The sequence below is a fragment of the Cnephaeus nilssonii genome, assembly GCF_951640355.1.
Source record: "Cnephaeus nilssonii genome assembly, chromosome: 10".
Classification (NCBI taxonomy): Eukaryota; Metazoa; Chordata; class Mammalia; order Chiroptera; family Vespertilionidae; genus Cnephaeus; species Cnephaeus nilssonii.
In genome coordinates this window covers 60,776,662-60,804,282 of record NC_137081.1, presented here as the reverse complement: position 1 = coordinate 60,804,282, position 27,621 = coordinate 60,776,662, and the positions used below count along the sequence as shown (strand labels likewise).

Here is a 27,621-nt window from a genome sequence, read left to right as displayed (position 1 = left end):
CGCTCCGATCCCTTACCGAGGGCCGTCTCCTCAGGAAGCCGTCAGCAGAGACCCAAGAGCTGGAGCAGAGGCTGGAGCCGGACAATCTCCGCTCCCCGTCCCCAGGACCCTGCGCGGGAGGATGGCTCTCCATTTCACTCACCATGAGGCCTCCACGCTCGGCTCCCGTCCCCGGCCTCATCATCGGGCTCAGACTGCTCCGCCGGCGGCCACTGCCGCTGCATATACCAACAAGAAGCGATCTGAGTGGCTGGCGCCCGCTGGGGCCAAAGGTTAAAGGCTGCCCGGCACTACGGGGCGGGATCAGCGGGGCCAATAGGCTGACAGGCTTTCCCGCTGTCCAACCAGAGTGCGCTTCCGACACGCAGCTCTGCGGCGATTCGCCCCCAGCCTCAGGCTCACTCGGCGTCGCCTGCATGGAGGGGGGGGGATAGGGGGACGGAGGAAGTTTCTGCGCCGAGTCCTCTGCCGGAAAAACTCCACCAACTTCCCCCCGGGAAGGGCCGACAACTGTGTCCCAGCTTTCCGAGCTTAGACCGCCTCACCCCGTAGGGGGTGGGGCAGTGGGGACCTGCCACCTTCACCCCCCCGCCCGAGTTACGTATGCCCCACAAACCTGAGGCCGCCAGGGGTAGGGTGGGGTAGGTGGAGTGGGGTAAGAGGCTTCTAGCGTTAGCGGTGGCCCGGGCCCGACGCGCGCGCCCGCGCAGTGCTCGAGGCGGAGGGGAGGGGGGCGGGGAGGCCAAAGGAGGGGTCCAAGGAGAGGGCTGGATCTCCGTACACACCAGCTGGAGAGCGCCCTCTTGGGCGGGGGGTTGGGGGGGGGGGGGTGAAGGGGGCGTGTCGAGCTGCGTGGAGGGAAGTTGTGGTAGGGGCGGGAGGAACAATGCAAAAGGAAAAGAGGGATGGGAACTTAAGGCGGGGCGAGAGCGCCGACTGGTGAGCTGTCGTCAGTGAGGGCAGCCGGGGGAGAGTGGGAGAGTGTAGGGCAAGAGAGAGAAAGCAGATAGGTTCAGGAGTGTTAGCCCGAGGTGCACGGGCGGGCGCTAGGACCGGGCATCGGAAAGATGCAGCTTTGGGGCCGCCTGTGCCTGCGCTTGCCTGAGGGTGACGCGGCAGCGGCGGAGGTCTCGGGCCGGGACGAAGCGCCGCAGGGAGAGGAGACCTGACTGCTCTATTAGGCCTCGACTCGCCTCTCTCTGCGCGGTCCCTGGCTTCCCTTCCCTCCTCCTGCCTGGGGGTCGTGCTCCGGTCCAGGGGTGTCCAACCTCTCCTCGAGCCCCATGGCAACTCCCCAGCCCCACCTCGCACTCTTGCGCACCCCTGCGCGCCGGGGCCGGATGGTGCTGGCCGTGAGGAGACCCGGCCGCTCATTGGCTGCTGCGTGCTCGGGGCGGGGCGGGTGGGAGATGCCCGACCTCGGCGCCGCTCTGGGTGTTTCCCGCCATGTCGTTCGTGGAGAGCGCGAAGCGCTCCTCTTTGCAGCGCCGTCGCCGCGGTACCCCTGTCCCTTTCGCTCGGCCGAGGTTATCCGCCTTCACTCAAGGGGACAGTTGGGGTGAAGGTGAGGTCGACGACGAGGAGGGATACGACCAAGTAGCCCGCGACCTGCGGGCCGAATTGTCTGCGGGGGCGTCGTCGGAGCCTCGAAGGGGCGCGCTGCTCCCGCCGGAGCCGGACGGGTCTCCCGTTCTGCCCGATAAACGCAACGGCTTCTTCTCGGCGGAGGCGCGCGGCCAAGCCCAGGCTCGGCGGTGGCCGGTCCAGGTCCTCTCAATTCTCTGTTCGCTGCTGTTCGCCGTCCTCCTCGCTCTCCTTCTCGCCATCGCCTACCTGATCGTAAAAGGTACGGAAGGTGGGGCCTTGACAAATCTGCCCAGAATAAAGCTGAGCCTGGATGTGTCTCCCACCTTCACCACCCGTCTCCCCACGAAAGGCCAGGCCGGCAGGCTGGCAGCCAGTTTCACCCAGCATCTTGGACTGCACCTTTCTTTGTCCGCCTCCCTTTCCCTCACTGTTCCTGAAAGTGGGTGGTCAGAGTCCATTTTTAAAAAAGGATCTCGAGTTAACCAATATCTTAGAGTTAATGAACACTTTAACAACCATTGAAAGACGGTGAAAAGTGTAAGTAAATAGGCCGTACGTGTTCAAAGACTAATTTACAAGTGATTAAAGATGTGCCATCCACCGAATCCTCTGTACACGCACAGAATTCCCGAAGGACGGGGATTTCGATCCCACAGCCCAAATTTCTACTTCCATCGGTTAAATATTTAGCCCATCCCGGTTTTGTAGCGATCAAGTTCTATTGCAGGAGCTAGTCTGCTTTCTCTGATTAATAGTTTTCTTTTCCGGTGTCTGACATTGACATGGCCAGATTTGACTAGAAGGAGATGCGCCTTGAAGAGTTCTCCGAACTCTCTGCGGATGTGTTATGTGGTTACAGCGGCAAGAATCAGACCTGAGTTTAAATCTCAGTTTTCACTCCTGTGTGACTTTGGCAAAGTTACTGACAGGCTTTTAAGGCAACTTTACCTTTAATGTATGAAACACACCCAACACACTCAAGTGTTAATTTTAGTTCACTAAATAGAATTAAATCTATTTAATTACAGTTTTTATTTTTCCTCATTACTTCCAAGCCACTAATGGGCTGCAAGTGGCATCTAACAGCTTACCATGCTTAATGTTCAAAGGAAACAAATTGGAAAGTTTTACCTATTCATACAATGATAATTTTTTGTCAACTCTCAATGTTAAATATATGTGTGCCATATCACTCCCTCTATCACTCTCCTTACCCCCTTTTTTTCAATGCAGTTCTGAGGTTTATCTTGTAGGTACTTTTATCTCTCTTTTGCTCTGAGAGATTGCCTTTTTATCATAAAGTCACAAAACCTAGAAGTCCATTTCAGAAGACTGAGTTGTGCATATTTCGGGGAGTGGAGAAAGGAACTGAATTTAAAACCTAGTGTGCCTCATTAATTTGCATTACATGAAATGCTTTCACAACCACCCAGGGGATAAACATTCCCATTTTACATATATGGCAGTTGACTCTTACCTGTTTATAGAAAGTCACATAGCTACTAAATGGAATCAGTTTGAAACCAGTTGTTTCTGACACTACAGCACGTTCCACAACTCCATAGTGTCTTCCTTTTTTACCCAAGCCCATTTTTGTATTTACAGAGTTACATGCTGAGAATTTGAAGAATGAAGATGATGTAGACACGGGACTATTAGGTATGTACTTAATTGTCAGTTGACAATTATATGTATATATACCCCTTGACTATACATTCATACATAATGTCATACACACTAGGAATACATTTTGAACACAACTGTATGTGACAAAGTCCCAGAGAATACTTAATGTTTTCTAATTATGTGCTGGAAGCGTCCCTATACCTCTTCCCAGGAATCACAAACAAGGAAAAATAACTTCCTCATAAAGTTAGCAAAGATACCATCTTAAGCAAACCTCAGGAGAAATTTAAGTTTGAATTTGTTTAAATTTAGGTTTAAACAAATGTAAAAAGCATTAGGCACACCTGCACGGTTCAGTTATAACTAAGAAAGTGTCGGACCTGAGTTTCTATAGAATGTCTGTTGAATGCTATAATGCATTTTTCTAGTGAAAAATTCAAGGGGTATTTATCTTGTATTTATTTCTCTCAGCACAAATGATTTTAAAGAGTTCAGAACTTTACCTGTCTGGCATATTTATTCTATTTGCTATAATTTATTTGATTAATCACTCTGAATTGGGGGGCAAATGATTGAGATCCTATCCCACTTGTCACCCTCCTCCCCTAATGTTAGCAAACTATTTAATCTATCTCTTCAAGGCCAGTGCCCTCATTATGATACAAAATATAGTCTACCTGATTTTTGCAGAATGGGAATCCTTTATCTTCAAATTCCAAACTAACTGGTTTGCTACATGCCCCATGAAAATTTGTCTACACTCTTCTTCTTGCATGAGAAAACATGTATTTATTAACTCATTTTATCAGTGTATGTTGTTACACTATTTCATCTCTTAAAAAACAGCCAAGAATATGAAGGTTTTCATAGCATTTATTGATATGTCAGCTCTTGATGCAGTTGTGGACTAGACAAGAATTCTAACTTTGTATGTAAAAGTTTGCAAGATTTCACATTTATGAAAAGAATGAATGGCACTTGCCATCTGAAGGAATGGCTTGTTCAGTATCAAAAGGAATAGAATGGGACTTTGCCATTGCTCTGCTGATTTTCCACTTCTAGTTAAATAGTCTGGTATTGCTTCTAGGTATGCTTAGTAGATATTTGACAGCAAATAGGAAGATCATTGTCTAATCTTAGCTAATGACATGGGAATCACTGTTTATAGTTTTTTTGTGTTTGTATTTTTTTTTACTGTCCCAAATTGTTTATTAGGTAAGAATTTTACAAATGTTACTTACATTACCTTACATTAGGTAACAGTGGAGCTGTAGAGTATTGAGCCTTCTCCAAGCTGCATGGCAAGAAGCACCAATAATGTGGTGGAACTTGTGGCCCTTTCTAAGGCCAGGATTCTTGTGGCTTACAGATATCAGCCTTCTCATTTTCCTGTGCTTGTGGACTGGTTTGGTGATCCACTAGGTGTCAGAATTCCTTCTGATAGCCTTGTGGAATGGATCAATGAGAATAACCTCAAAAAGTTTGCACATTGAATCTTCACCAACCCAGTAAGAATTCAGGACTCTCAGAGCCCCACAGTTGTGTTCAGCTCACTCCTCCACAACAGACTGAAGGCTTTGAGCAAACTTTAGTTAGTTAACACCAACTGATGAACAGGCTTGCCTTAGGTCGCACTCTTAGGAACAGGGTATTTGTGGCCAGCATAGAGCACATGAATCCGATATATGGCATAACTCTGCTTGGCCTTGTATCCCAACCTGTGCACTTTATAGGGCCAGGTTAGGGAGAGTGCTACCGGGGGGCCTTGTGGAACATAGAGATCTGGAGGTACTGCCAGCAGCACCCCTAAGAAGGAAGTGCATTACATCAGAGTGCTGCTTCCTCCCCAGCTCCTGGGTGTACTTATAAGTGCCCATCTTGGCTTACCTGATGGCTGTGGGTAGACAGAAAGGAAGAGCCTTTCTCCCTTGTACTTGTTTTTTTAAAGGTTCATGATGACTCATGGATGGTATCAACGCCTCTGGGGAGTTAATTGATCTAATCACTCATAGGATTTGGCTGTCCTACTGTTCAGCTTTACTAGGGAGGTAGTCCAGCCAGGGAGGTGTTGGTACGTCAGCTGGTTTTGGAACTCATATCCCCTGATCTTCCCTGGGTGGCACTGGAGTCACACGTCGGAGTTCTTAGAGCTTTCCTTTTATGATTGTCCTACAAACCATGTTCTACTGTAAGCCTGTTTTTCAGGGATAGTAATAAAATAAAACTTAAGTTTATTTAGTTAAAATCACGTTCCAGTCCTTCCTCGTTAAGGTTATTTACTGGCCAAATTTATGGCACTAAGCATATACAACAATGTGTTGTTTCATTTATGCACATTGGTTTTTGTATCACATTTCATAAATTTAGTCCTTCCAATTTTTACATATTTTCTCCAATTTTTTTTTATTAGTATTCTTAGTATAATGATTTATTCTGAAAAATTAGATTTTCTGTGTCAGGATCTCAAATCAACTGATTAATTTAGAGTAGTTTTATAAATGTGATTTTTAATTTTTGGCCATTATGACTACTGCATGGTAAAAGGTTCTATTTGTTGGCAAACGCTCCTGGGCTGTTCATCACCTTTTATGTGGTTAGGGATGTAAATAACATGTGTGCCCCAGATGGGCTGCAACACCCAGGCTCCCTCCCACTTTGTGATACACTTCTTCACAGCACCAGAGGCTTCCCAACCCGACCCCTAAACCTGCTCATTTCAGCTTGTATCCTGGCAACCACAGATTCAGTCACTCTGACTAAAATCTCTGTAATGAGGGATTTATGTTTATATTCAATATATACTTTGTTACGAGATTTTATATTCTACCTTCTTTTTGGAGAGTGAGGTGTAGGAATAGATTTGGACTTAGGTTGGGAGCTGGGAGGGCAATAACAAGAGTAACAACACGAGCAAGTATTTAAGTCCATGCTAAATATTAATACCTTCCACATTTTAAACTCTGTGTGCTGGTGAGGATTACCACAACTGACACCCTTCTGGCATAGCTGATTTCATTGCAGGGGACAACTCAGGCAGTCACTTGAGTGGTCTGGACTGGCATGTGGCCAGTCTCACAGCAAAACAGAATCAACAGCCTCAGAAATGCTCAGCCTGGTAAGCAATAGTAAAAACTGAAGTTTCTCAAACTGATCTTTGGTCTCCACAGTCAAAGGAAGACTCATCTTGCTTGTTTTTTTTTCATTAGTCAATCAGAATGTGTCTGATAGTACCTTTTTGGTTTGCAAGATTAAAGTGGAGAAAAGCTGCTTTAGAAAATAAAAAAATTATAGGAATTGTTATTACTTGGTGCCTTCTATCTGCTGGATATGTTATAGCATGGTAAGAAGCTAGGAAAATTCCAGGACAAGTGGAATAGGGTAACAGAGAGTTAAACAGCAATTTGTGGCCACCTATTAAACCCTATCTTCCCTAAACCAAGGACACTTAATAGTAAATGGTTTGCACTTCTCCCCAACCTGAGGATAAATAGCTTAAATCACCCTACTCTTGGAGACATAACAGAAATCCAATTAGTGCCATTTGCCAGCCACACCCAAGAGCAGACAAATTAAGAGAATCTCATTTTGCTACATCCATAAAGCTGATGAACATTCTATTGATCCTCCCCTAAACACCTAGCCTTTAAAACCCCTCTAAACAAAGGTCACAGTGGGCTCTCCCGCTCCTTCCCCCACATATCTCCTAAACTCCAAGGGACCCAATGAAGCTTGCAACTAGAGGAGCAGTAGGCAGTGGCAGCTCCTTCTGGGCTAACCCCCTGAACCTGTCTCCAAGGCCCCCTTTTCTCTGACTTCCCAGTGAGCTAAGTCAGCCCAGTCTGTTACCTCTTCAATGCCCTTCCTTGTTTCTGTGTCCTAAGTACATTTTTGCTGTGGTCAATAAATTCTTGCTTGCTTTTCTACACTTTGTCTGTTGATTGAAATCTTTCCTTCAAGAAGACAAGAACTGAGGTCTCATCCTCTCACTGGTAACAATCCCTAAAAGATTTAAAGGATGGAAGTCTGAGGGGGGAATGAGACAGACTATTAAGCCAGGACAAGCAGAATAGAGAAACAGATAGTTAAACAGTAGTTTGCAGCCATCTAGAAAATGATGCCAAGCAGTTTGCATCTATCTAGTAATTCCTATCTTTCCTAAATCAGGAACACTTGAGAGTAAATGGTTTGCCCTAGCCGGTTTTGCTCAGTGGATAGAGTGTCAGCACCTCGGACTGAAGGGTCCCAGGCTTGATCCCCTGCCCCAGGTTTGATCCCCAGCCCCAGTTGGGGTGAGTTCAGGAGGCAACCAACTCTTCCCCTAGTCTTTTATATAGGATATAATAAATGGCCTTTTATTTGAGGAAAGCCTGAAATAAGTATATAAGGAAAGTAGAAAGAATTTTCTTCAGAAAATCAAAGACTATTGTTATCTAATTAAGTGTGGAGCTAGTACTTTTATATATGTGTTGTATATAGTGCCATTCAGAAATTATCAGACGTTATGGAGTTTCTTCAGTGTCTAAAAAGATTTTGAACTTGATCTTTGTTAGCCCTTGCCATCTACTAATTAATAGTTAAGTCCCCTCCAGTGACTAAGACCAGATTCCTTGCATCTTGCAGTGTCAAGGGCTTATTTTCATTTCAAGCTGCCCATTTTGTTCTGTTTCATGACTGAAATATTTCCAGGCTCCTGCACATTTACAGAGAAGAAATGATGAAACTAACTCATTTGAAGAAACTAAACTATTTCTTTATTTCTGCAGAGTTTCTTTATTTCAGCTGGCATCAGAATCATCTGGAAGTACTTCTTAAAATTCATTTTAATGGGCTTCATCTGGTCTAGAGTTTAAGAGAACCATTGGTCTGGTAGTTTTCAAACCTGACATATCAGCAACAAAACCTTGGAGATTTTCTTTTTTTGGAATTTACAAAATTTCAGACCCTGTCCTTATCTACTGAATCAGTTACTTAATTGACTGAATGCTTTAATGCTCAGTATACCATCAGGGTTCATTGGACCCATTTTTTATTTTTAAATTTACTTTTGAGAAGTTCTATTTGTAAGGATTGATATTTCAGTTACTTTTATTCCTTTTTAGGGGTCTTCCAGAGAGAAAATTGAGTTATATTTTTTTCTAGAATAAAGCTTATTTGATCATGAAATAGTAGTCATGTCTGAAAACTCAAGATTATCCTTATATTAAATTTTATAGTTATTCTATTGAAGCACCTAAGTGAAATAGCTTGATGGGCTTTAGAGAGCCTCACATATTGTTTTAATGTTATTTTGTCTTTCCTACTTTTTTAGATATTAGAATTCCCCATCATTTAATAGCAGTCCCTAAACAGATAATTGACTTTTCTTAATTACCATCTTTGTTCAACAGACTTTTATGTATTACTAGAGGCCCGGTGCACGAAATTCGTGCACTCGGGGCAGGGGGGGGTCCCCCTCAGCCTGGACTGCACCCTCTCGCAGTCCGGGAGCCCTCGGGGGATGTCCGACTGATGGCTTAGGCCCGCTCCTGATGGGGAACGGGCCTAAGCCATCAGTCGGACATCCTTAGCGCTGCTGCGAGGCGGGAGAGGCTTCCACCACCGCTGCTGCGCTAGCCAGCCATGAGCCTGGCTTCTGGCTGAGCGGCGCTCCCCCACTGTGGGAGCACACTGACCATCAGGGGACAGCTCCTGCATTGAGCATCTGCCCCCTGGTGGTCAATTCGTGTCATAGAGACCAGTCGTTCTGCTGTTTGGTCGATTTGCATATTAGCCTTATATAGGATAATGTCTTATTATGGGCAAGGCCTCTAATTCAATTTTTTTTAGGTAGTTAAAGGGAGGGGCAGAATTTTCACTTGAGCCTGAAGCTAAAATTGCCCTTAGGTCAAAAATCTGCATACCACTGAGACATATCTTGGTGAGGCTCATTGTGAACCCTCACACTGTTCTGTTATGTGTATAAGTATTGGGAACCATCTTATCTCTTTAGTGAAAGGAACCTTTTGTTATGTTACAATGACTAACTTTATCTCATGAGTTGTGTTTTGGCTTCAAGCCTGTATCCAGTATTCATGCAGCAACTTCAGCTCTTCTGTTCAATAGTTACCTGGCATATCTTTTATTTTATTTTCTCTAAATCTTTCTAGATTTTTATGTATTAGATAGGAATAGCCCATGGACACAGATAATAGTCTTGCCAAGGCCTGGAAGGGGTGGGTGCAGGGTGGAGGAGATCAATTGGGGGGAAAAAACCTAAGACAAAGGGATCTGTAATACTTTCAACAATAAAGTTACATTTTAAATAATGGAAAATAATCTTAGTTTAAAAGAGTGTTATGTGAAATAATATAAGTAATTTCTCTACACTGTACTTTATATTCTCAACTCCTCTCAGAGAGATATTAATTGACCCTATGTTCACTGACTGCAGGACTGACTGCTGCCACGCTGACCCAGCACTGACTGCCACGGGGGCTGTGATCAGACCCTGCTTTTCTCTCCTGGCCTCTGTCTGGGCCTGATTGCAGCCCACTTGGCAGTCAGTGCTGGGCTGCTGAGGCGCACACAGCGCGGCAGTCAGTGCTGGGTCGCCAGGACTGACTTCCGTCATGCCGACCCAGCACTGACTGCCACAAGGGCTGCAATCAGACCCAGCTTTTCTCTCCCAGCCTCTGTCCAGGCCTGATCGCAGCCCCCTTGGCAGTCAGTGCTGAGTCGCTAAGGCGCCCACAGTGCGGCAGTCAGTGCCATGGCGACCCAGCACTGACTGCAGGACTGACTTCTGGTGTTTGGTCGAGCCTCCGGTCGTTTTGGACGTTACGGACCCTGGCTCTTTATATATATATAGATAAGATAAAATGCTAAACTTAGAGTAAACCATGTAAATTGTTTTCTCCCCTTTAGAGGTGGATATTCATCTAAATAATATCAAAACAGCTATTTGGCAATGTAGTCACCCTTTAGTTGTAGTTCTATACTAAGTAATCTTATTTCTACTTATATCTCCTGTCTTACTGGTTGGCAGGAAGGTTGTACCTCAAGTCTTGACTGTAGAGGTTCTGTTTAGCCATTCCTAGGTTGAGTTATGGCTCTACCTGACACTGTCCCAGGATACTGGGATGGGAGTACTTTCTAGTCCTCAAAACATTTGCCCAAATGAGTTACTGCTGAAACATCTTGCATTCTGGTCAGGATGGCCTTTCAGATGTAGCATCTTCCAGCCATGTGACAATCTACTGTTTCTGTGACCCACTCAGGACAGAGGCACCGGCAAGTTTAGCTATGGGCCCATCTGTCAAGGTACTGTAGCTATAATCCTTTTCTAGTGTTGTGTGGCCTTTTCTTGATAGCTACTAGGAAGCCCCAACAGCACTACCCCCTCCCTATTATACACCCACAAGTGCAAACATCACACACATAACCCACTTTCTTCAAATGGGGCAATCTTTGTCACCTGTAGATAAAGCCTACTATCTCCCTGTTCTACATAAATATACCTCAGTCAACTTACTCTTGGAATCATTTTTTGTTTAACTACTTCTGCTTATACTTAACCTCCTAGTTCCCTTAACTGCAACACAGCACAAGAGACACTCGGGCTAGTTCTCCCTTTTTGCCACATCCTCCTTCTGGGGCAGTGAACACAAAGTCGGTTATCTTTAAAAGGGGTAAGGGAAAGGGAGCTAACTATAAGGAGAGGAAAATTAATCTTTCAAAAGTACTTTGCCACAGTTTTTCCTGATGCTTTATTGCCCTGAGTTTTTCTTTTAGCAGTTTTACCACTCTGTTATTGTGCTTCATATGGTTTACAAGCAGTCCATAGTACATATTTCTTACCTGCTTCTTGCTAAAATAAAGCCATCTTTGGTTGTGCAATTTTGTGTAGCCAGGAAATTTAGTAATTCTCTATTGCAGTCTTTTCAACCTTTCCTTCTCCCTTGTACTACTGAGGCCTGGAACACACACTTATCAGTACTTATGGCTTTGTAAACTCTCTTAGGGAGGCAACGTGAATGTACCTAAAAACCTTCAAATTAATTCTTTCTGTTTTCCCGGTGTTTATTCCCCCTCCTCTTCTAATCCTCTTCTCTTTGACCTTTTCATTCTCCCAGTATAGTCGCCATGGTTTCTACTTGATTTGAGAAAATGTAGGTCCAATCTAACTGAAAATAAAATTTAGGATCCCAACCCATTTATAAATTGGGAGTTAACTTATGTCCATATACTGAGCTAGGTAAAAGAATCAGATTAAATTTATGATGTTCATAGGAAAACTGTAAAAAGTAGACACTCAATTGATTCATATGTCAAAAGTGCATTGGTATGGGAAGAAATCACTTAGTGCTAAAGTAATAAAAGACAGCAAGCTGTGATTTACAAAGTTAAATGAAAAAATATTAACTGAAGTATTTTAACCATTTTTTTTCTATAGTTGAATTTTATAAAACTGAAGATAAGTTATACTCTTCAGTTGAATTTGTACTCTTTTCCAAATATTAAATTATAATTGAATTAAATATTAAATGATATGACTTCTAGTTTTATACTTCTACATGGGTTAACTTGTACTAAACTCAAATCTCTTATATCACTTATAAGTCAAAATATCAGAAATGCGTATTATCTGAATGTGAGGATACTGGTTTAATTTTAATTGTTTGGGTGTTAATAATTCAAGTTTTCCCCTTCTCTCTTCCCATTAAGGATTCTGGACTCTACTTATAATATCCCTAACTGCTGGGTTCTCCTGCTGCAGCTTTTCTTGGACAGTGACTTACTTTGATTCTTTTGAGCCAGGAATGTTTCCTCCTACTCCTCTTTCACCTGCCAGGTTCAAGTAAGTATACGTGTTTCTTCTAGTTTCTTTTTAACCCATTGCAACTCTCATGAAAATACTAAAGCGAATAAAAGCAAGAGGCTGCTTATTTGGGAGATAATATGTTCAGGTCCCAGTCTTTAACCAATAAAATACAATGACCAAAGGTTTTAGCTTGGCTCAGCCTTTAGATAAATGGAGAGGAGTGTTTTAAACTCCATACAGAGATAATGCAATGGTTTTTTAAAAAGATAGCATTCAAGAAATGAACTAAGAAGAAACTTAGAAGGCTATTTGTCCTTCGGGAATGGCATTTTATTTAAAACACTTCATGAATGAAGGCTAAATTAATATCAGCAATGTTATTAAATGGTCAGACTTATAACAACTTAATTGGATTGGGCTTTTCCTCATATTTAAACTTGTGTAACAATTATCAAGCATTTATGGCACCCAATTTAATTTTTTGTTTTTTGTTGCTAATCCTCACCAGAATGTATTTTTTCCATTGCTTTTCAGAGAGAGTGGAAGGGAGGAGAGGGAGAAAGAGACACAGACATCCATCGATTTGAGAGACACATTGACTGGTTGCCTCCTGCACACACACCTATAGGGAGGGGGAAACGCGGGGGGGGCGGGGGCAGGGCAGGGAACAAACCCTCAACCCAGGTATGTGCCCTTGACCGGGAATTGAACCTGCGACCCTTCAGTGCTTGGGCCAACGCTCTAACCACTGAAGACACAGGCCAGGGCATGACACTCAATTTATATGTCTAGACCAGATTACATCCATTTCATAATGGTCTCTATTTTCTGTTTCAAACAGTTTCAGAAAATTCAGTAGGCAGTGTTTTCTAATCTACTTTATTTATACCAGAAAAGCTCAGGTTTTAAGTATAAATTTCCAAGTAAGTCCGTCTAAGACCTCTACTTTATCCTACAAATTGCAGTGTTGGGGTAGGGGAAGGGTGAAGGATGAAGAGTAGAAAATAAATTCTGTTAAAGATACTGTTATCAGAGTATTATAGTTGCTGCCAGCTCTAGCCCACCTAATGGACAGCTTGTAGAGATGTAGAGATCAAATAAGAAAATTTATATGAGGGGCTCTAAATATGAAATGTAATACTAATGATAATTGTTAATAATCATTGTTTTACTGGCCTTCGTTAGTAAAATGGAGTATTTTACTCATAGTAAACTCATTTTTATCTCTTACAAATATATAAAAATTTTGGCTTCATTTTAAAAGAATGTATGTGTGCATGTACCGCATCTTAAATTCTTACCTGTAGTATATGAAATATACGTCATGCATTTGCCAATAAATTTTTTGTGTGTTTAAGGTAGATAGTGATCATCTAAATTGACTAAGGTATACCTAACAATGCAATTCCATCCCATAATTTACCCTGAGTACCATTCAGTTGGAAAGTTTATTGTGCTAAGTGATAGTGTTCAATTCAAATGTATATTATGTTGCTGCCCGTTGACATCAGTTATTTTAACAAGGGTTATGTGTCTAATATAGATAATATCATGAGACTTCATAGTCACACAAAATTTAAATCTCATTTTTTTCTTTTACTTACATATTTCACTTCTCCCCTGAATTTCAGCCCTGCATTTCCAGCTATTTAGTAGATCTTGCAGTGTAGATTTCAGAAAGCACTTTGCACTTAGACTTACTAAAATCCCAAGTCTGTCTTAAAGATAGCAGTATCCATCTACTTATCTAGGGTTAATAAAGTCCAAATCCCAAGAATAGCACAACAGTCCTTCCCCAATTGACCCTTCTCTGCTTTTCCAACTTCAGCTATTTCTCTTACACTCCCTATACTATCCTATATTATAAAGAGGTAATGTGCAAATTCACCGTCACGCTGTCACAAGATGGTGGCGCCCACAGCGGGGTTGGGGCCAGCTGCTCCACACACCTGCCGCCGGAGTCCCCTCAGCCCCGCCCGAGGCCTCGGGTCCTCCTGCACCCCCCACTGACTGACAGTTCGCCCAGGATCCTCCAACAAGTTGCCCATCCCTCTCTTCCTCCCTCCCCCGAAGCTGAAGCCTGACTGTGGTGTCCAACAAATTGGAAGTTATAACTCATGTCATTGAGAGTATCCTCCATTCCTCAGCCAGGCCCGGCTGCTCCGCGTGCCTTCCGCCGGAGTCCCCTCAGCCCCGCCAGGGGCCTCGGGTCCTACTGCACCCCCCCACTGACTGAGGCTCAGGCAAGCAGGGCCGGCCGAGGCACAGACAATGGACAGCTGTCGGATGGCAGCTGTCCAGCCTCCCGGGGCTGGCCCAAGGCTCAGGTAACCAGGGCCGGCTGAGGCTTGCGCTGCCAGCAGTGGCCGAAGCAGAGGTGTGATGGGGGCGTCGCCTTCCCCTGATTGCTGGTTTGCCTCCCGCCCCTGAGGGCTCCCAGGACTGTGAGAGGGGGCAGGCGGGGCTGAGGGAACCCTCCCCTCCAGTGCATGAATTTTCATGCACCAGGCCTCTAGTAGTCACATGTCATATTACCTTGACAACCCCAAATAAGCAACTTACTTTTGATATGCCATGACTTTACTCTTGCTGCTCTCACTTCCTGGAATGTCATTTTTCCTCGCAGCTTCTCTTCCATCACCACCAGAATTCATAAGCCTCATAGATGTTAGAAGCTTTTGGAGTTAGAGAAAAGCATTTCAGTGTTCTCTTAAACATCTGGGATTGTGAGGGCATTGAACTAATTTCTTAAAAATTAATTATCTTTGCACTTTTTAAAAACTAGAAGCAGTAGCGATGGACCTCAATTTTCAATGTGTTTATTAGTCATTCAATTTAAATATGAGATAGTGTCAGATCAGAAACTTATTACATATTTTTTAATATAGTCTTAAAAATACAGTTTTTACATATGTGCATTGTATATAATGTTTTAATTCCTTTCAGTATATAAGTAGGGATAAATTAATTTTATATGATAAAAAAGCTATTAAATATCTCATGAGAGTCAGCCTCTAAGATAAAGTTATCATGTGACTAGAAGCACAGTCCAAAAACAGCATGTAATAAACATAGAGATAATTTATCACATATTAATGGAAACCATACACAAGAAAAAAAGCATGTAATGTAGTGATGATTGGTGAAATTGACTTTCATAGTAAAAATCCTGCCCTCTAGTGCTTGTGGAAAATAATTCAATTATTTCAGAAATGTCAGAGTAAGTGTATTCTCTAAGTCACCAGTAGAGTGAGTGCTTGTATAGGAAAACCTCTATATCTTTTGAGACAGTTGATATCTTCAAGCTTTAGTTTCTAGAAATTGAGTTGATATATTTTATTAATTTGCAACATCACACTTTTATAAAAATATTTTTATAACAAGTTATATGTTCTTTTATTACCTAAAATAAACATTGGTGTTAATGTCAGTATTTTCCCTGACTATATAAGACTAATACAAGTTCTTTGTTGAAAATTCAAAACACAAAAAGAAAAATAATGGAAAAACCCATAATCAGAGAAAGTAACTGACTGTCAACATTTTGAGTTATATCTTTCCATTCTTTGCATATTTTAAAATTGAAATTGGGCCCATGGCCACTGCCATCAACAATATATCCTGACTAGAGGCCTGGTGCACGGATTGGTGCACTGGTGGGGTCCCCCAGCCTGGCCTGTGGGGATCGGACCAAAACCAGCTCTCCGACATCCGAGGGGTCCCGGATTGCGAGAGGGCGGTTCTCAGGTGACACACCCCAGAATCGGGCTCTCTCCTCTCTGGTTCTGGGTGCGTCACCCGAGAACCGCAGCTGCTATGTCACCGCAGCTTGGCAGCTCCTCTGTTGAGCGCCTGCCCCCTAGTGGTCATTGCGCATCATAGGTACCGGTTGAATGGTCGAGCAGTCGCTTAGGCTTTTATATACACTCAGTGGCCAGATTATTATGATCTCTGAATGCATAATAATCTGGCCACTCAGTGTACTTATGTATAAGGGAAAGCTTGCAAATCTTGATATGTCAAGGGACCAGGAGATAGTGGCCCCCAGCCTCTGGCTAGTAAGTCCTCTGCTTCTTTCTAACTACCCACAATGCATTTCTTATACATGGAAAAACCTTATTTTAAAACCCCAACTCTGTGGTCAGTCTACACTGAGTGGCCAGATTATTATGCGTTCAGAGATCATAATAATCTGGCCACTCAGTTTATATAGAATACAGACTGTTAATCCTACACAAGAGTATTCCACCCCACAGTCTAAACCACGCCCCCTGCAAAATGCAGAATTATAAAGTCCACAGGAAGTAAAAACCCAGAAGACCATCATAATGTAGCCCTGCTGGGCCACTGAAGAGCCCATAGAGCCCACAGGCTCATCCTCTGCTTCCTGGTCCTCTCCATCCCTCTGGACCCTTCTTCAGAAGACTGCCTTTTCAAGCATAATTACAGTCTTGCTAGCCATCCTACCTGACCATGTGTCTCTCTCTTCATTCCTCGAACTGAAAAATTCCCTTCCTTAGCAATGCTGGAACAAATTGGCTCTTTCTAACCTTGGTCTGAAGAGATTAGGGTCATGCTAATATGATAGAATCACTGTTGGAATGTTTTTCTAGTCACTTTTTATAAAAGGCCCCTACATAGAGTGACCTAGTATTTGTGATTAAAAAAAGTCATAGCAGAATCCTCAGGATCCCCACAATTGCGCATTTTATTTTTTATTAAGAGAGTGTGGAAGGGAGGAGGAGAAACAGAGAAAGATTGATGTGAGAGAGACACATCAATTGGTTGCCTCCTGCACGTGCCCCGACAGGGATTGAACCTGCAACCGAGATACGTGCTCTTGAACTGAATTGAACCCAGGACCCTTTAGTCCTCAGGCTGATGCTCTATCCATTGAGCCAAACCGACTAGAGCGCAATTGCACATTTTAAATAATGCGAACATTTCATGGACTTGCAAGCTGGCAGGCTTTCTCTCATGGTGTCTGCACCCCAGGACAGTGAGTATGAGGATAGATGTGCTTTGTTGAACCAATAACAGCAAAGGAATAGTCACCACAGTTGATGCTCATGAAGGATTTTAGATGGTGCACATAAAAAGAGAGTCTGCCTGTCTTGATGTTTCTAATGAACCAATGCCTCTGCAGCCCCACATCCTTCCCCATAGACTCATCTGTCCTTAATACCCATTTGTTATATGTAACAGGTAGAACAGGACCAGAGTCAGAGCTGTGCTGCCAGAAGGATTCTAAGGGTCCAGTTCAGCCCTCTGACCTTGCAGGTAGGGAGAAATGGAATGGCTTGCCCCAAATCACACAGTAGTAAGTGGACCAGGTTTTCCAATACATAGACAACTCTTCCCACTCCAGGAGGCTTCTCCATATCTGCATTTCTGTATTAACAAGTAAGGTGTGCTTTCCTCTGAGAATCAAAACAGAGTTGAGTGCCTGTTGTGTGAAAGATCTTTAAAAAATAGCTAAGACTATACATGGGAGAAAAAAGCTGTTTTAATGACCAATGTGCAGCATAGATTTTTCAGTATCAATGAGTATCTCCTGAGCATGAGCAAGGTACCAGGAACTGTTCTCAGACTCAGTCCTAGGCAGACAAGGCAGACAGTGCTGCTTTGGTAGATCTTGCGTTTTTTGTGGGGAGATAACACAATGCAAAGAACTTCAGGACTACAGCTCCTTCCTTTTACAGATGAGAAAAGGGACTTGCCCAGAATAACATGGTTTGTTAGTGACAGAACCAACTAGAATCCAGGTTCCCTGCTGCTGTTCAAGTGCTCACCCACTACACAATGTTCTATTTTCAAATATTTTTCTGCTACAACTCAAATTAACAGTTCCTTTTTGACAGCTGTGCCCTGAGCAATGTTCTCAGCACAAACTAGTACCTAGGTAAATGACCAGAGTTTGACTTTATGCCCTTACTGGTAATAAAGAATTGAGAGAAAATGTTTAAATATTAAGACTCAGATTTATTGATTAGGTGGCATAGTAGGCATACTACTTAACAAACCACATAAAAAACCTATTTTAGAGGGAATAGCGAGATATGCAACCTCCCATATCTGGAAGAAAACCCATCATCACTGATTCTCCTAGTCCCAAAAATGATGACCGTGACACCTTTGACATAGTTTTGTTTTGTTTTGCAGGTAGGAAATGTTTCTGTTCAGTTGGCTGACAAATTTTAATGAATACATTGAAGCCATATATGATGACTAAAAAAAAAAAAATGAAATTGGGATCAACATAATTTTTAAGGGAAATCTAATATAAATGGTAGTAGCTAGATTCTAAGATAGTTTATTAAATAGGGATCTTCTTAACTGATTAGAAACTAAAAAAAGGCAAGATAATTAGCACATCATAAAGTAAAGATTAGGATTAAAAATATTCCCTCTTTCTAGCTTCATCAATATCAAACATAAAGATAGTAAAATAATTCTGTCTAATTTGTTTGTTTAAAAAGCAATCTTTTGCTCTCCTTTGCAGATTTAAACATGGATTTTTCTTTTTCAAAATACAAACTAATTAGTAGAAGTAGAAAAAAATTGAGAAGACTTTATTATGGCTGTCAATTTGTTGTGTTTCTTTAGGAATATAAACTCAGGGGAAGGGAAAAAAAGACCTTTATAGATACTTAGAAAATATTAGGTGACACATTTAATGAAATTAGCAATTTGGATCAATAATTCATTAGAGGAGTTAAGAATAGAAATAAAACCTTTTTTTGTTTTAAAATTTTCATATTTTCTATATATGTTAGATACTACCTTCGTTCAGGCTGCCATAACAAAGTACCATAAACTGAGTGGCTAATAAACAACAGAAGTTTATTTCTCAAAATTCTGGAGACCAGGATCAGGGTGCCAGCATGGTCAGGTTCTGGTGAGGACCATCTTCAAGGTTGCAGATGGCCTCCTTGCTGTTGTGTCCTCACAGGCAGAGAACTGAAAGAGGAAGTAAGCTAGGCTCTGTTACAATTCTTATAAGGGCACTACTTCCATTCATGAGAGCTCCACTCTTAATGACCTCATCTACTCCCAAAGACCCCACCTCCTATTACCATCACATTGGGAGGTACCGTGTTTTGTTGACATATGAGTTGGCGGGGAATGGAGAGCGGGGGCAGACACAAATATAGTCAGTCTATAACAGATGTTAGAAACTTACAGTTTTACATAAACACAAGGCCTTTAGGAAATACAAGATAGTTAAAGAACTTTTGCAAGATGTATTTTCAGGCAGGTACTTAATTGACTTCAAAAGCCATATTTTTTAAAGATAGATGGTTGTTATGTTGACTTACTTTGCTGAGTTAAAAAGTATACAGCAGTGTCACACATAAAAAATTCCTTATTAGGAAGCAATCATTTTGTGTTTTGGTTCATTTATACTTTTAAATTATTTTCTCAGTTTCTGAAAATCTGTTGCAATGTTAAAGAAGAAGCAGAGGCAGTACTTTAGATTCCTTGGAGTATCCGTATGGGTATTCCTCACTTCTCACTACTATATAATTCATTATCATGCTCTTCTACAGTACTTATCATCATCTCCAGTTCACTTCTCAGTAGTTTTTCCCGTCATTCAATTTTGTCAATGATTTCTATGTAGGCAAATATAAGAGTGTGCACATAACCAATATTTGACATTGTGATGATCTGCTTTAATTATAGTTTTAGGGATAATGCATATAAGTATGTGCTTTACCCATTCATTTACTGTACTCATATGGAGCCCAGAACTTGAAAGAATCTTGAAGTTCTTCTAGGCCAGGCTGGTGGCAGTACAAGAACTTTTAACTTAATTCCTGATAGGGGAGAAAGTTAGGTATGGATAGATATGCTCTCGAAGCTTTATTTTTCCTAACAAGTACATAAATGAACCAGAAGGAGGAATTTCATTAACTGAAACAGCATCGTTTTATTAACAATCAAAGGCACTCACTGTGAGATTTTGCTGCATGACACTTTTGCCTGTGCAATTTTGCAAATCCAATCAAAATCTGGTCTTAACATCTCACTGTCTTTGTTCTCTCCTTCATTGTTTTCCTCATTTGACCAGCCTTCTTCACTTTAGACTGCCACATTTCACATTGCCTATGCACAAGCCCCATCTAGTGGTACAGTGCTTTAGCTGCAGGTTTATAGTTATTCAGTATGCTAAAAACAAAACAAAAAACAACAATCAATAATTATAATAGGTCCTACCTAAGGTAAAATACTAATTTATAGTCTGGAAATAAAGTTAGTAGAAAAATGGTAATGTAAGTGATGGGTCTAGCAAAAAGCACAGTGTAGAAAGCTCATTAGTTTTGTAATTGAGTCAAAATATTTAGTAACAGTGGTATAAAAAAACAGTGAAATAAGTCATTAAGTTTATCTACCTTATAGTACTTTTATATAGTGTCAGAAATCAAGGGGCAACATTTTAAAAGAAGTTAAGGGTTTTACTTCATTGCAATCAATAGTAGTGATAGTTAAAAGAATCTTAATTGCTGGCATGAACAAATTCTCATTATTTAGACCAAAGTTCAAATTTAACAGCATAAAAGTCTCTAACTTTGAAGCCAAGAAGTTACCTTTGTAGGAATCGGATTATTATTTTGTGCTGGAAACAGCCAAAGAGACTTATTCCCAAGGAGGAAACAAATTAATGCTTGTATTTAAAGTTATTAAGAATGAACATTAACTGCATTATGAAAATCAAGTGCTACTCAAAATTTCAAATTTTAGCCTTATGCTGGTCAAAGGTTATATAAAAGTAAGATTGCTAGTGTATTGGATATCTAATCCAAAGCCTGAGTTATTGAATCACTTATTGAGAAACTGATTTTAAATAATTTTTTCCCTATAGAGAAATATTTTAGAAATAGCATGTCTTGCAATCTCAGTGTTGTAGATTTCCAAGAATGGCTCATTTCTTCATAAATCTTATGTTGACTTTTGTCCTAAGAGACTTATTATCTGAATCTTATAACTGAAGATGAGTTTTTTAAGTTTCCCTCAACAGCTTTTAACAGAGACCTAAGCCCTCAATATTATCTACCAAGTAGCCATTTTGAATTATCACAAATCAAGCAAAAATATTATATTTTTATCCTAACTTGACTCTTAGTTTTAAGTCAGAATTAATATTTGTACTTCAGGTGCCTCTCAAATAGTCACATCTATATATTTCTTAGAATGAGGCATATTGGAAAGGATAGTTGAATGTCTGTTTTATGGGACTAGGAGTATAAGTTCACTATTTTATATTGTTAGAGAAGTTTGAAATTTGGTATCTGCTTTAAATGTATTATTTGTTGAATGTATGACTTATTTGATACTAGAGGCCCAATGCACTAAGATTTGTGCAAGAATAGGCCTTCCTTCCCCTGGCTGCCGGGACCTGGGCATTTGCTCTGGCTGCTGCCTTCTGCCTTTATGCGCTGCCCAGAGGCCCGGAGCAGCCGGGGTGGGGTGGAATGCCTGTGTCATCACCATGGCAACAATGCAAGCGTCTGGCCACAGCCATCTGTCGCATCACTTTGCATATTCCCTCCTTATTGGCTGTCAGCGCCACCATATTTGTTGCGAAGTGACGGTCAATTTGCATATTTCGTCTTTATTAGATAGGATGGGTTCATGATCAAAATGCAGGAAAACTTTACAATTATTGATATGTTATGATTTCTAGGAATGTGGTAAGGTAAAGGGTAGTATCTTTTCACTAAAACCTGCTTAGAATAAAGAATACAGAATTTTGCTGCCTTCCTAATGCTTTTGGTCTTTTCAGTCTGGATCACTCTGAGTTGCCTGCTATTTGCTTCTCCCAATCACAAATAATATTTGACAAACATAAAATTACTCTTATTTCAAAAACCCATGACCTCAAATTGAATTAAACTAATTTCTACACAGCCTTATTTAAAAAACTATATTGCCTTACAGTGCTATTTGAAACCTGCAAAGTAAATTGGAAATAAGAAAGAAAGGGAAATGGTTGCTTTTCATTTGAATTGCTTTTTGGTAAACTGTTTTTGGTAACTGTTTTATAGACTGAAAACTAACCCTTTGCACTCGCTTGCTTTTTTCTCGATTCCTTTATTCTACTCGGGATTTAATTTTTTAAATACCCCAGATTTTACAAAGCGCGGCAGTAGAATAAAAAATTGGAGTTTCTTTTCATACAAACTTATTTATTTGGATTTTTTTATATTTCAAATTATTGATACATTCAATGAGTATAAAAAGAGCTGCTACCGATGCTAACCGTGTCGAGTCACACTCGACATCCGAGTGCAAAAGGTTAATATATGTGATCTGATATTCTCTTACATGTGTTATTTCCTATGTAAAGTGTTCTGGATGTAATCAGATGCTGAAATATTTAAATTTCCATTACACTTGTGAGTTATTACTATTATAGGAAGGAAGCAGACAATGAGTAGAATATTTAATGTGAATTTTCTGGAAATTTTGGGATTTGGCATTGATGCATTATGATTTTTTTTTTCTACTCAACATTAGGTTTATTTTTCTGCTATTAAAGCACATTGGGGACTTTAATCCTTGGGGAATAAGAAGATACAGTACAAATAAAATCTATAATAATAAAAATGTAATATGCTAATTAGACCAGACATCCTTCCAGGTTAAGCCAGGGCTGTGAGGGAAGCCCGGGTCCCGGGTGCCTGCTGGCAGCCGCAGGGAAGCTCGGATCCCGGATGCCGGAGGGAAGCCTGGGTGCCAGAGGGAAGCCGGTGCCAGCTGGAGGAAGGAAGGCCTACTCTTGCACGAATTTCATGCATCGGGCCTCTAGTCCTATATAATAAAAGGGTAATATGCATATTGACCGTCACTCCAACACATAAGATGGCAGCCCCCATGTGGATACAAGATGGCCAGCAGGAGAGGGCAGTTGTGGGCGATCAGGCCAGCAGGGGAGGGCAGTTGGGGGCGACCAGGCCAGCAGGGGAGGGCAGTTAGGGGCAATTGGGCCATCAGGGGAGCAGTTAGGCGTCTATCAGGCTGGCAGTGGAGTGGTTAGGGGGTGATCAGGCTGGCAGGCAGAAGCGGTTAGGGGCAATCAGGCAGGCAGGCGAGTGGTTGGGAGCCATGGGGATTGGGCCTAAACGGGCAGTCTGACATCCCTTGAAGGGCCCCAGATTGGAGAGGGTGCAGGCTGCGGTGAGGGACACACACATACCCCCGTTCACGAATTTCGTGTACCAGGCCTCTAGTAGTAATATAATAGAAAAGGGTTTGTGGGTTCTTAGATATTAATGTCTTGTAGGTCAATAAAAATGGGTATTAGTATTTAAGTTAGAACTTTCTTTTCCAAGCACACTAGGTTTAACATTGAGCTCAGTAAATAGACTCTACTACTCTTTTTCACAGATTTTGGAGAGCTGCCTCTTTGTCAAGTCAAATTCTTTATTGCCATGGTCTGATGAAACAGATGTCAGATGGCTAATTGTAGTAGGAGAGAAAAGCCACTAACAAAGAGATAGATCAAGAACTTGGCCTTGATATTTGAGTATCATGATGTTTTATTATCTAGGGACTGGAGCCATCAGTTGTATTGCTGTCACTATTAATGACTGCACTGCAGCTTCTTGAAGTGTAGGGTTAAATTATATGCATGTCTTATAAAATGCATTCATTACTGTTTTGAATGGAGACTTAAATATATATAACAAAGTACTGTAAGAAAATCATATTAACTATTCTTGGTTTCCTTGTTATTTTCATAAAGTAATATAGCTAGTATTTGCTTTGCACCTGCTTGCTATGGATTTTGCTTATGTTAATTTACTGTATTATGTATGGCCTACTGAAAAGGCACAGAACAGCAAATGACAAGAAATACCTGAGAGATAGTACTTGCCAGGAACCACATAAGTACTTCAAAACTTGTCTTTTAGGATATGGAAGTAGTTTATTATCATAAGCCTTTCTTTACAACACTAATTTTCCAATATATGTTATTCTTATTGGACTATATTCAGTCCTAGGAAACCCTCGTCTATTTTTTGTCTATGGATTTCCTGTTCTGGGTACTTCATATAAATGGAATCATACAAATCCCCAAAATGTGGTATTTTAGCTTCTTTTAATTAGCATACTATTTTCAAGGTTCATTTATGTTGTAGCATTTATCAGGACTTTTTTTTGTGTGTGTGTGTCACTAAATTATATTTCACTAGGGGCCCAATGCACTAGAGAATTTGTGCACAGGTGGGGTCCCTCGGCCTGGCTGGCAATCAGGGCCGTCTTGCCCAGTCCGGTGGGGAGGGACCGTGGGAGGTTGGCCGGCTGCCCTGATCAGGGCCTTTTTCCCCAGTCCAGGGGGAGGGACCACGGGAGGTTGGCCTGCCAAGGAAGTTTGGCTGTGGGAGTGCACTGACCACCAGGGGGCAGCTTCTGGGTTGAGCATCTGCCCCCTGGTGGTCAGTGGGCATCATAGCTACTGGCCAGTAGTAATGGTCGCTTAGGCTTTTATATATAGATAGATAGATTGTATGGATATACCTATCATACCACATTTTGTTTACCTAGTTATCTCTTTATGGACATTTGGTTTCTTTCCACTTTTTGGCTATTATGAATAATGCTGCTATGAACATTCAGGTACATATTTTTATATAAGCATGTTTTCAATTCTCTTGGGCATATACCTGGAATGGAATTGTTGAATCATATGGTAACTCTGTTTAAATGTTTGAGGATCTGCCAAACTTTTTTATAATAGCTGCACCATTTTACATTCCCACCAGGAATGTATGAGAATTCCAATTTCTCCACATTCTCACTAATACTTTTCTTTTTAGTCTTTTTTTGTATTGTAACTTTCTTAGTGGGTTGAAGTGCTATCTCATTGTGATTTTCATTTGCATTTCTCTAATTACTAATGATGTTGAGCATGCTTTTCTTGTGCTTATTGGCCATTTGTGTATCTTTGTAGAACTGTCTATTCAAATTTTTGCCCCTTTTAAAATTAGGTTGTCTTACTTTTGAGTTAATTTATAACCTAGATCAGTGATGGGCAACCTTTTGAGCTTGGTGTGTCAAACTTCGCCAAAAAACTGAGCATAACTCGGGTAGTGTGTCACTTTGAGGAAAAAACTAACTCCAAGACTCTAGTCGCAAATGTTTCATCCTCAGGAGCAGCAAATGTTTCATCCTCGGCATGCGGCCGCGTGTCATCAGAAATGGCTACGCGTGTCAGTGCTGACACGCGTGTCATAGGTTCGCCATCACTGACCTAGATAGTAGATTCTTATCAGATATGCGATTTGCAAATATTTTCTTCCATTCGGTGGGTTTTGTTTTTTCACTTTGTCCTTTAAAGCACAAAAGTTTTAACTTGAGGAAGTTTAATTTTTTCTTTAGTTGCTTATGCTTTTGGTATTAGATCTGAGAAACCATTGCTTAATTTATGGTCATGAAAATGTACACCTGTGCTTCTAAGAACTTTGTAGTGTTTTTACATTTAGGCCTGGTCCATTTTTAGTTAAATGTTTTTTGTTGTATGAGGTAGAGAACCAAATTCTTTTTTTTTTTTTTTTGCATCCAATTGTCCCAGCACCATATGTCTATCCTTATGCCAATATCACACCATTTGATTATTGTAGCTTTGTGCTGTCTTGAAATTGGGAAGAGTGAATCCTCCAGCTTTGTTCTTTTTAAAGATTGTATTAGCTATTTTGAGTCCCTTGCTTTCCATATGAATTTTATCATCAACTTATTCATATCTGAAAAAAAGGGGGAGGGGGCAGTGGGAATTTTGAGGAATTGCATTGACTTTAGAAGATTGTTTAGGGAGTACTGTCATATTAAAAAATTGTTCTCAATTCCCTCAACACAGGATGTCTTTCTGTTTATTTAGATCTTCTTCAGTAAAGTTTTTGATTATCTTCTTGTGAGTCTTGCACATTATTGTTAGTTGTATTTCTTAAGAGTTTGCAGTTTTTCTTTGATATTTTGAGGATCTTTTAGCATAAAAATTTTTTAATTGGCTGTTACATAGAAAAGTTGTTAATTTTTATCAGGGATAGATAAACAGACCAAAAGAATAGACTAGAAAGTCTGAAAACAGACCCACACATACAGGTTATGTTACTTAGGAGAAGTATTACAGAAGTTCAGTAAGGAGAAAAGATTGTCTTTTTAATAAATTGCACCAAAACATTTGGATATCCATAAGGAATAAAGTGAGCCTTGGCCTCTACCTTATACTATATACAAAAAATAATTGGGAATGACTTATAGATCCACATTTCAAAGCAAGAACACTAAAGCTTCTCTAAATAATAGAGTTTCTTTATAATCTTGGAGTAGTCAAGGATTTATTGTAAAGGCCACAAAAAATTACTAACCATTAAAAAATTAATGAATTGGACTGTATTTAATTTAAGAACTTACGTTTATCAAAAGGTCTTATTAAGAAAGTGAAAGGACAAGCAATAAACAAATATTCTTGAAACATTTCTGACAAAGGATTTGTATGTAGAATATGTAAAGAACTCTATGAACCAATAGAAAAAATGAGCAAAAGACGAACAGGAATTTCAAAAAGAAGATATCTGAATGGGCAATAAGTACATTAGTCATCAGTAAAATAAATATTAAAACCACAACATACATTGCAGACCTACTAAAATAAAAAAGACTGATAATATGAAATGTTGGGGACTATGTAGAGCAACTGAAACTCTCATACATTGCTGGTGGAAGTGTAAATACTTTAGGAAAATATTTTAATGCTTTCTACTAAAGCCAAATCTACATCTACCTTACAACATAGCATTTCCACTCCCCTAATATATCCAAAAGAAATAAGGGCAGATGCCTACACCCACCAAAGATATGTACCTATTACCACGTTCATAGTATCTCTATTTATTGGAGCCCCAAATTGGAAGCAACCCAAACGCCGAACATTAGGATGGATAGATAAGTTTTGGTATTTTTATGGAGTACTAAGCAGCATTACAAATGAACACATTTATGCTACATAAAACATGGATGAATCTCACAGACAGGACTGAGAAAGAATCCAGACACAAAAGAACACAATGCCACATAGATGGAGTTTCAAGAGCAGATGAAACCAGTCATCATGATAGCTAACAGTATAGTGGTTGTCCTAGGATTTGGAGGGAAGGTGGATATTGACAGGGAAAAGGAACCAAGTGTCTGCGGTGCTGGAAATGTTCTATATTTGGTCTGGATGGTAAGTACATGAGGGTGTGTCATAAGATTAATTATACATGATAGGCATTTGAACTTCACTTTCATTAACCTTTTACACTCGGATGTCGAGTGTGACTCGACATGGTTAGCATTAGAATAAAGGAATCGAGAAAAAAGCAAGCGAGTGCAAAGGGTTAAAGTGTATACTTTAATTTTAAAAGTAAAATGCATAAATACAGGAAGAGATTCAGTAAAATAGGCACCATTGCTTAGTCATCATTTTTCACTTAAAAACATCACCACTACTAGAGATAAATGAAAGGTTTTGACAAAGGGGACCAAGATACCTTTAGTTTTTTAACAGAACTTCAAAAATCACAGATAAGAGTCATAAGAGAGAAAACCTGCCAGGGGTTATC

At 40.8% G+C, this 27,621-nt stretch overlaps 2 protein-coding genes and 1 pseudogene across 11 annotated transcripts in view; 1 reads left to right on the top strand and 2 right to left on the bottom strand.

The window, feature by feature from the left end:
* The window catches only part of PRPF40A (pre-mRNA processing factor 40 homolog A), a gene marked incomplete at its 5' end in the record, with an annotated part of 57,103 nt that extends 55,729 nt beyond the window's left edge, over nucleotides 1-1,374 (bottom strand). For 4 of the 8 annotated variants that reach the window (XM_079782209.1, XM_079782210.1, XM_079782211.1 and 1 more), the window contains 2 exons: nucleotides 17-412; nucleotides 1,102-1,374. In XM_079782209.1, coding sequence (XP_079638335.1) covers nucleotides 17-412; nucleotides 1,102-1,374 — 669 coding nt within the window. Of the gene's footprint in view, nucleotides 1-16; nucleotides 738-1,101 lie in introns of those variants that run through there. The other 4 variants (XM_079782215.1, XM_079782216.1, XM_079782213.1 and 1 more) reach the window with 2 other exon arrangements.
* A 72-nt stretch (nucleotides 1,375-1,446) lies between these two features.
* ARL6IP6 (ARF like GTPase 6 interacting protein 6) overlaps nucleotides 1,447-27,621 on the top strand; it is a gene marked incomplete at its 5' end in the record, with an annotated part of 30,448 nt that continues 4,273 nt past the window's right edge. Inside the window, 4 exons of one of the 2 annotated variants that reach the window (XR_013814090.1) lie at nucleotides 1,447-1,846; nucleotides 3,193-3,246; nucleotides 11,917-12,049; nucleotides 17,219-17,293. Coding sequence is in view for 1 of the 2 variants with exons in the window: in XM_079782221.1 (XP_079638347.1) it covers nucleotides 1,447-1,846; nucleotides 3,193-3,246; nucleotides 11,917-12,049 (587 nt within the window). The remainder of the gene's footprint in view (nucleotides 1,847-3,192; nucleotides 3,247-11,916; nucleotides 12,050-17,218; nucleotides 17,294-27,621) is intronic. The other variant, XM_079782221.1, reaches the window with a different exon arrangement.
* Nucleotides 4,265-8,306, bottom strand: LOC307106653 (large ribosomal subunit protein eL15-like; annotated as a pseudogene). Its single transcript has one exon. The product of its transcript is annotated as a large ribosomal subunit protein eL15-like (transcript).